This window comes from Branchiostoma belcheri, unplaced genomic scaffold (assembly GCF_001625305.1).
Source record: "Branchiostoma belcheri isolate BF01 breed outbred unplaced genomic scaffold, Haploidv18h27 scaffold35, whole genome shotgun sequence".
NCBI lineage: Eukaryota > Metazoa > Chordata > Leptocardii > Amphioxiformes > Branchiostomatidae > Branchiostoma > Branchiostoma belcheri.
In genome coordinates this window covers 2,648,598-2,658,502 of record NW_017803965.1, presented here as the reverse complement: position 1 = coordinate 2,658,502, position 9,905 = coordinate 2,648,598, and the positions used below count along the sequence as shown (strand labels likewise).

Sequence of the window (9,905 nt, the reverse complement as noted above, 5' to 3'; positions counted from 1 at the left end):
TTAGTTTGTAGACAAAAAAAAGTATCAGTATTTAGGAAGAATTCGTATCTAAGAGGTCTAAACGTTTCTAGGTTGTTCCCTCTAGAATTAATGAAATCGCCCGCCTGACTTCGCACGAAGTCACACGTGTGTGTGTAATGTGCCTGTGGTGTGTGTGTGTGTGTGTGTGTGTGTGTGTGTGTGTGTGTGTGTGTGTGTGTGTGTGTGTGTGTGTTTGTACCTGTGCGCATGTTTTTCTGATTCCTACTCGAAAGCCGGAGTGAAGTCTGCCATCTCCATGCATGTTAGCACTTGCCGCACTCATGATAATCGGCTCATTAATCCGTCCCGCTAACCTTGACCTTTGCTGACCTTCCAACTCCCCCAACTCTTCATTATCAAACAGTTCATAAACACTTCACCCTTGACCTTTTCGGTCTGATAAGCAGATATAATTGACCACAAGCGCATGAATCATGCGGTGATTATAAGGAACGTGACATCATGAAAATTTACATTTTCAACGGCCCACCGTTTATTTTATTTATTTATTTTTGTACTGTAAAACAGAATTTTCAGAGTCAATTTTCTGGTTATTTTTAGAAAGCTGAATCAACCCTATCCCTTACCATACTGACATCTGTGAGGCAAACATGCGATGTCGCTGACGGAAAACGGACGCTTGTTTCGTATGTCGCTAGCTATTTACAGGTGGTACCTAAAATAAAGGGACTCCTCATCAGTACACGTATCTTGTCTGTTTCAAACGCTTTAGGCATGGCAAAACTGTACTCAGAAATGGCAGTAAATGTTACAATCAGACAGACAGCATTAGATGCTATCAAGCGACGTGACACAGATTATGAGCTTGTTTATGTCGGCTTGTGTGGACTTTGAGTCGGATCGGACCCAATCAGTCTAGAACTATTCTCGGGAGCATGACGTAACGCTACACACATTTGTTCTGCCTAGTCCCGCAGAGAAAACAGCTGCCCACTCACCGACTGGTCTGTCAACAGTTCTCCTACCTTCCACAAATCATTAATTTAGGTGGCAAAATGGGAACTGTCTGGCAAATGTATACTGTCTGGCCAATTTCATACTGTCTTTGCAGCCAACAAATACAAGATATGCTTGGAGACTAACAAATCACCAGATCAGCGGGACCACGCAGAGGCTAGTAGCAGTCTTGAAAAAATATTTACGGTTTCATTTTCGCGGTGGAGAAGGACCGCGAAACATGATACTGTGCATGTGGATATGAGGTTTTGTGCAACATAATAGTTTCGAATACCGAGGAAACTTTTCTTTCCAGTCCTATACCGCAAAATAAAATCCCCGCGAAAATAACATAACCTTAGCACGCTGAAGGTTAATATACGATTTTTGTGGGGGAGGTGTTTCTGGTACTAGTAATTCCCTTATTACGAGCATGAGTATGCATGATAAAATTATTTTCTTTCAAAATTCTTCTTCAGAGAACTCTGTTTTTTTTTTTTTGCGATTTTCGATTTTGTGTAACTGTTGTGCTTTGAAGACTGGTCTCCTGGTCCTCAGCGGTGGCCAGGAAACATATGTCATTGCGACTGACGAAGACCTGAACTTGACCGTAGGAGCTGATAAACTCTCTCTCTCTCTCTCTCTCCCTTTCTCTCTCTCTCTCTCTCTCTCGCTTGAACGTCAACTATATTCTGAACTGAAAGAGGGGTCTAGGCCCCGACAATGTCGACCATGGCTGCGATTCAAGGACACTCTAAAACGTTGTAAAGGAAATGTACCATCCTGTTGTTGCGCAGTATCATATAAAGTCGTAGTCTTTTGAGACTGACTAGACAGACAGAGAGACGTGACGTGTTTGGAGTAACGTTTATACAGAACAAAGATAGTGTTTCCAGTTGTTGTCACAGCTTGGAGGAGGTGTATACATAGGGGAAACATTCTATACAGTTGTTCATTGACGGTCTTGCGTCTTTTATGTTATCATAAGCCCCTGTCACACATAGGCGACCATGCTGGTCTCCCGACCTTCTCCAGACCATGGAGGTTGCCTTCTGATCTTGGAAAGTCGTCTGTGCCAGTCAGCTGTAAATTGTGGAAAGTCAAAAAGTCATCAACAACGATATTCCCTTGTCATCAACAACAATATCCAACTGTCATCAACAACCGTATTCACCTGTCATCAACAATAATATCCACCTGTTATCAACAACAATATTCACCTGTCATCAACAATATCCACCTGTCAACAACAATATCCCGACGTCAGCCACATAGGCAAACTCATCCTACCCAGCATGCAATGCGACCGTTGGGGGCTATGCATGAAGGTATCCAGAACACCTTCAATTCCGTCAAAATATTACATAAAATCACACATACAAGTGATAACAGCAATTTCTTTGTCAGTAACGTGATGAAAAAATTGGTTATAATGCAATTTATTTGTTAATGGTTGAAGGATACAAATTATATAGTATACGCTAAAACCCCATTGTCGTCCACTGTTAGTCAAAATGGCGGACGCAGGTTCTGATTCTGCCCAAGAGGTCGGTTCTGAGGCTAGCACACCGAGCAGCAGCAAGGTACGGCAGTAACGGGCATGTCAGCACGGACAGGAATACTTAAAGTCCACCTAGGGTTGTTTCTTGGAGGATATACTAAGTTAATGAGGTCGTATGTTGGATTTTGTACACGTAGCTTCAAAGGGGGAGGGGGGTAACAGCATAAAGATGCTGACGAAAATTTATGACATCATGCTACCACTTTATTCCTATTTCTGGTGGGCATATTAGACAAACCTCTTATCAAAACATATCTGTTCTTACATTTCCACCAGCACAAAGAAGCAAGGAGAAGCCGAAGTACATGTTAAGTTGGATATAGACCTGTGCACAAATTATGAACGTGTACCTAACCTAGGCCCAGTGGGTACTAGTATGTAGGTACAATCAAGGGCCTCAGACTGACATTTTTGTTTAGTTAGGCCATGGTGATTTGATTATATGGATGACATCCGCGCGCGCATGAATTTTCGGCCGTTTCCAAAAAAAAAACAGAAGTTTTCAACCATACTGTAAATCGTACAAAACAGTTGCAAAATGAGCAAAAATAAAAATATTACCATCAGTTACAAAAAAAATTAATAAAAACTATGCCAATGTCGTAGAGTGCCAAAATCAAACGAAAAAAGACGAAATTGTAAAGAAATGAACTTGAAGACTAGATTATTCGCCAAACCATATTCTTTGCCATTTGCTCAACCCTCATGACCACGTAGATTTCATAATGAAAAGAACTTTTTTTTTTTGCAAAACTTTTTTTATTCGCACGCGCGCATCAGTTTTGGGGCTCCCGGAGGATGTCATCCATATAATCAAATCAACATGGCCTTACCATGATTCTGTTGCTTACTAAACAAAGAAAATAAACTTCTGGTGGTCTAACAGGCATCTAACAGCACGGTACAAGAATATAATTTGACCTGAAGATTTATTATAGAATGCAGGTTTTATGGTGTGTTGTTTTGCCCGTAGCGGGTGATGTCTCTGCTCAGTGTGCTGGAGATCTCGGTGACGGAGCCGGAGCGCCGGACGGGCGTGACCGCCATTAACATGAAGGAGACGTACACGGTGTACCTGGTGGAAACAAGGTAGGAAAAATAAGGTGATCTGCATGAGGAGAAGGTAGAGCTTTGTTTGTTATAATGTACCCCAGGCCAATACAGTTATTATATAAGTTGAATTACATGTAGGCAAGTTCTGAACACTATTTTTGAGCTTCTCACAAGTTACAGATACGTACAATGCTCTGTCCGGTTTCAATACAAACAGTACAACTACATGTAGTAAGTGTTACAAGTATGCAATTTGCATTTGTCCAATGTACACAGCTCATTTCCAGGTGCAGATCCAGGTGCAGATCAGCTTATGAACTGCATATCCAACACGAACATAGCATACTTGTACATGTACTATGCTCCACTGATGCATTGTGTATTTATAACATATGACCTGCATAACATAGTTGCATTCTCAAAACTATGCTGCATACTGAGCTGCGCTGTGTGTGCTGTGCATTGCCACTTGTAAACTTTTTGTTTAATTCTATTTTCTGTCCGTCTGTTTGCAGGATCACAGACATGAAGTCAGAACTGCTGCCAGAGACCTTCACGGATGAGACCTTCTCCCTGTGGCGGCGCTACAGCGAGTTTGAACTGCTGAGGAACTACCTGTGTGTGACCTACCCTGCCGTGGTCATCCCGCCACTGCCCGAGAAAAAGGTAATGCTTGTTTGTTTGTGCAGTCTTGTATGTCCTTATGATTGTTTCACATGTTCCATTTGGGGTCACCAGCAGTCATTCGAACAGAAAACATGTTCCATTTGAGGTCACTGGCAGTCTTCCGAACCGAACACGTGTTCCATTTGGGGTCACCAGCAGTTGTAGTAGTTTTTAAACACCATGGTGGTTATGGAATTTAATCACCACTGATAGCATTATGGTGTCATAACCAATATAAAATGAGGACCTCTTATTGGTCCATATTTTCTGGCTATATGATAATAGTTGTTGCCATACATTGTACCTGGTACAATTGTTGAGCCATTAAGTTCATTCATTGTTCATCCCAGATCCACATGATGTGGCAGAAGTTGTCTGGAGGGGAGGACAAGTTTGACCCTGACTTTATCGAGCGCCGTCGAGCTGGGCTGGAGAGTTTCCTCCTGAGAGTGGCGGCACACGGCCAGCTGTCCCAGGACAAAATCTTCCACAGTTTCCTGCATCAGGTAAGCCTGGCTTCCAAATACTGTTTTTCTCAGGTTGTCCATGAAGCAACCTAAGCCAAAAGCTACGTACGTTACCCATCAATATATCAGGTTGCCATCAACACCAGCTGTTTATCTTAGAAGTTATAGAACTATAGAAGGCTAGGCATATGAATGAAAACCAAGCAGAAGTCAGGAGGGAAAGACAAGCCAAATCAAATGAAGTGATGCAATTCTCTACAGCACATAATTGCTAATAAACTATCAGGGGTTTTTCTAAACAGGGGAATAAGGGAGCTGCTCCCTCATGTAACCAGCCAGCTCCCTCATATCAATTTTTAGATAGAAACCTAAGTGGCTACTTACACACCATTTAAGTCTAATTCTCAAAATGATCTTTTTCCAGTAAAGATGTAAAAACAATGCAACAGTGCATTCTAGCATTACAAACTGTGTTACTCTTATTAAAAAATCCCCCCTTGGTCGCTTTGTTCCTTGCCATGCTTGTGATCTGCTCCCTCTTGCTAAATTTTTCTAGAAAAACCCCTGACTATCACAAAATATCTCCTTTGCATTAGAAAGATACATCACGATTGTGAATCTAAGTCCAGCCTTACTAGCATGAGTCTAATTGAAGTTACAAATCATCACACTCACAACTCTTACCTGCAAACCTGTTGTGTTACACCGAATGGCGGTTATACCGGCTATTCAGATACAGATACACCGTAGATGTCATCCAACCATCTTGGCCCACCGGCTTTTTAAAAAGTATTTCTTGTCCTTGTTCAGGGTGAAGGTTGGAAGGAAGCAGTCTTGGCTACTGGCTACCAGAACAAAGTGAGTATTTCCCAAAATAACATCATCAGGTTGCTGAAAAATAAGATATCAGAGTTTTCTTTTACACAACGAGTAAAGACTTGATCACCTTATTACCTTGATCACCTTGTACAATATATTGATAGGATACCTGTGTACGTTGTGTATAATGGCCATGTTGTTGCTTAGTTAACCATTGCTTGCTCTTGCTCACACTACTGTACTTTCCCTTCCTGCTGCCTAAAGAAAATCTACTTGATTCTAAGGACTGCTCAGGTACTTTACCTTACTTCAGTAATACAGGAAACGAGAAGGGGGGGGGGGAATTATAATATATGTGTGAACTGTGCATGCCTGAGGGTAAAGATGAAGGCCCCTAAGTTGTTAACAGTACTAGTTGAGGTATCCACAGGTTTTATTATCACTTTATTACCGAAGATGCTTAATATAGACCCTCTGAACATCTTGTCTATATAAATAAATGTTCCCTACACATTCAATGTATCTTTTTCTTTCATCTCCATTCATTTTTTTCCCATTTAGACAGTTCCATTTTGCTTACTGACTTGTGTAACAAAAGTGAATTTCAAGCCTGTATCAGTGCTTAAGATAAGTTAAATTGTTCTGAAGCTTGACATTTGCTTTGCAAGGTTTTCATGTACAGTTTTTATTTCTCTTCAGATGGATTCCAGGCTGAAGACACTCAATGCCCAATTCAGACTGAAGAACCCAGATAGGTATGATAGAAAAAGTTTTTTTTTCTTTCTAATATTCAGAATCATGCTGCAATATCAAGCTATTAGTAGTTGGTGTGATATTACAGGCTTTGGCCACACCAATTTAATTTCTTGGTTAACGGATGTTTCTAGAAAAATAATGGAGCGGGCGGGCGAAAAAAAATAAAAATAAAAACAGGCCTAGGCATCCTATTATGGCCCAAAACGGTACCATAGGAGCCATGAAATCAACACACCAGGGTGGTTCAAAATTTAAACAATGAATTTTTAACTTTTAATGATACCACTGCATTGAAAGATGGAATAACTGTAACAACTAGGATCAAAAGGAATGTTTTCAACTATTCAGGGCAAAATATGATCATTTTGCAGTTGATTCTGAATTTTTATTTTTATTTGCAAATCAGAAAAAAATGAAGCGGCGAATCCGTTAACCAAGAAATTAAATTGGTGTGGCCTTTGATCTATACATGTAGTTCTCTTAAATAGCAAGTGCTGAGAGTTGGTAAATGAGTGACTAAACTTGAGGTAATGTCTGTTTCCAGACGTTTCCAGGACCTGAAGAACTACAGCAGTGAGCTGGAGGCTAACATTGCCAACTTGCTGAAGATCAGGGAGGTAATGTATACATCCTCATGTGCTTCATTCCTTCAGTCCATCTCTGGGGTTTATACATGACCTGTTCTTAGCTTGCATCCTTTTTTGCTGTGTCTCCTTCCCTTCATCCTTCCTCAGTGCTTTCTGTCTTTTCTTTAATCTGTCCTGGTTGCTATCTCTCCTTCCCTTCATCCTTCCTCATTGCTTTCTCTCCTTCCCTTCATCCTCCCTCATCGCTTCCTCTTCTTCCTACCTGTTGTGTTTTAGACTTTCTTGTTTTTACAATAGCTTCTTGTCTAACCCCATCCTGACATCTGTCTCTATATTTAGTACTATGTCTAAGCTCTAATCTGTAGACTAAATGTTTTATCTTGAATTTAGAACGCTCAAATCTAATTCATTGTGTCTCTGATGGGCTTACACAGCTCTGTACCAGATAATGAAAATCCCAAAAGCCATTGTTATATGTGTATGTACAATGCAATTTGGATTAACCTTTTTTAAGAGAGGATGTATATACTTGAACATGTAAGGTTACTTCAAGTCAGTTTCACAGATCTCATTTGTATAATTGAGTTTGTATGGCTTTTCTGCAAGGTAAATACATGTAGGCTTTTGTGTCAGCTACAATGTGTATTTTGTCACTTCAAAAGGTGATATTTCCTGGGCCTATACCTTCAGATACTTACCATATATTGATTAGTTTTGCAGAAGGGGAAAGGAGTTTTTAGCTGGGCTTTACAATTTATAATTCCGAACACTGTTGTTCCCATGACAGAGGCTGGCGGAGCGGCTTTACGGGATCCACAAGATCCACGCTAACTACGGGCGTGTGTTCAGCGAGTGGAGCGGTATTGAGAAGGAGATGGGGGATGGACTGCAGAGTGCCGGACACTTCATGGACGTGTAAGGGACTTTACAGCTACATGACATACATTTGAATGACAGTATTCTTAGTACAATGTAGGCATGTACCAGCATCAGTATTTTTAACCCTTCGTCCTGTGGAGCCCATATACGGGTTGCATAAACAGTAACATCTATACCTGTATATGCACGATTTGGGGTATTACTCGTGCAACGTATCACAACGCAATGAAACGCAATGAATTCAGAAGTAGCTTCGCCACCGCAGGGCAAAAAAAAGCCAGGGGTCTATGACCAGATTAAGACGTGAAATTGTTGAAAAATATCGTGTAAAAAATGCCAGCAGGACAAGGGTTAAGTGTGAAACTTCTACACATGAAATAAAGTACCCCAACACAGGTACATGTAACTATGGAGATAGGGATGACCTGGTGTGCTTGGATGAAAACTTGAACCATAGAGAATCTGCATCACACCACTAGCTACCTGAAAAAAAGCATCACACTTCACCCTAGCATGGCCTTTACCTTACCTAAGCCTTTTTCTAAGATTTTAAGAAAAAGTGTTTTAATTGTTGTATGACCAGTGCAAGAGCACATTTACACATTGCTGTGACTGTGACTGATTGGCATTGTGGTACTGCCTAATGCTAATTTCAACCTATCCACACCTGTTTTACAGATATGCAGCTTCCATAGACTCCATGTTGGAGGAGGAGGATACGTATGCTGATGCCCTGAAGGAGTATCTGTACTTTGCGGATGCTCTCAGGTCAGGAAAAAACATTATCCTTTGCCTTTTGTCTCTGTTATGTTAACCCATAATGTATTGTGCAAAGCACTTCAGCAGAACGTCTCATATAAGGTTGTATTCGCATATACATGTATAAGGTTAATGTCCCGTCTGTAGTTTCCAAATAGTGTGTCCAAAAAGATATCGTCTGCAACTGGCAAATTTCTGATGCAGCATTGACCAGAAAACCAGAGGAAATCGTGAAGGTTTTGTGCAGGCGCATGTTTTGCTGACGTGCTGTATATACCGGAACCCCAGAACTCAGTACATGATGTTTAACAGATTCCCCTGTTGTATGTCTGACAGGTCCATCTGTAGGAAACAGGAACTGCTCCAGTATGAAGTGGAGAAGTTGGAGGACAAGTTGGTTTATCTGAGTTCACAGAAACAGCAGATGGAGCAGGGGGTATGTTTGTTTGTTTTTATGTGTTTGCTTCTCATGACTGACAAAGCGCCTTAACTTTGGCTTAAGGTGTAACATAATTATCCAGTTTTGTACATAAGCTCAAGCTGTGGAAAACTGGATTGTCTACCGCATTCCCTCTTATGTCAGGCAGACAGAATACTTCAGGTGATTGAGCCTGTCCACCCCCGTGTAGACTCTAGTTGGTATCGCCCAAAGTTGAAAGGTCACCCTCCCTGCGCATGCGCACCAGTCTAATTTTTTTGAGCAACCTGTAAACACCTTCGTGTTTTGCGTTGGTATCATGGGGTCTAGGCGTGAAAAGCAACGCGATAGACATCGTTCGAGGGCGCCTTCGGGTCCTAGGGCGACCGAGGAGAGTTCCAAGCGCGAACGTGGCGGTTCCCGGCGGCGTTCCAGCGGCAGGGAGCGCGAGGAAGGCGGGACAAGCCCGGGCGGGTCGGCGCACCATGTGCGTGAAAACGACCGCCATGACAGTCGTCAGAAGTCGTCTTCTCCGGCTATGCCGGTTCTCAGCGCTGACGGAAGCCAGCAGGAAGGCGACGGCGAACAGAAGCAGCCGCCCACGGTTCAGCAAGACGGCAACTTGCCGTCTGACGGAGACATAAGCAGTGGTGGCGGCGACGGAAGCAAGAAGACGCATGATAGCGAAGCGGAGTTTTCGCCAACAAACGTCCGCATCTCTGCCTTGGAGCAGAGTTTTGCGTCCATGTCTCAGAGGCTAGAGGCGTTCCAGGAGCTGATGTTAGCTCAATTTGAGCAATCTTCACCGAGGAAACGACGCAGCGCTCGTCCAGAGACAGCAGTTCCTGAGAAGCGCCGGAAGGAAGATAGCGCTAGCGCCCGCAGCGGCAAGCAGCGCTCCCCGTCTCACGACGGGGCGGAAGGAGAGAGCGTCAGCGGTGACTCCGGCGAACATCCGGCGG

At 42.5% G+C, this 9,905-nt stretch overlaps 1 protein-coding gene across 1 annotated transcript in view; it reads left to right on the top strand.

The window, feature by feature from the left end:
• The first annotated feature begins 2,458 nt into the window (after positions 1–2,458).
• LOC109475796 (sorting nexin-4-like) overlaps positions 2,459–9,905 on the top strand; it is a 14,211-nt gene continuing 6,764 nt past the window's right edge. Inside the window, exons 1-10 of the mRNA XM_019776563.1 lie at positions 2,459–2,561; positions 3,513–3,628; positions 4,108–4,258; positions 4,609–4,764; positions 5,536–5,583; positions 6,244–6,299; positions 6,845–6,917; positions 7,675–7,802; positions 8,445–8,534; positions 8,862–8,961. Of these exons, the coding sequence (XP_019632122.1) occupies positions 2,493–2,561; positions 3,513–3,628; positions 4,108–4,258; positions 4,609–4,764; positions 5,536–5,583; positions 6,244–6,299; positions 6,845–6,917; positions 7,675–7,802; positions 8,445–8,534; positions 8,862–8,961 (987 nt within the window). The 5' untranslated portion in view covers positions 2,459–2,492. The remainder of the gene's footprint in view (positions 2,562–3,512; positions 3,629–4,107; positions 4,259–4,608; positions 4,765–5,535; positions 5,584–6,243; positions 6,300–6,844; positions 6,918–7,674; positions 7,803–8,444; positions 8,535–8,861; positions 8,962–9,905) is intronic.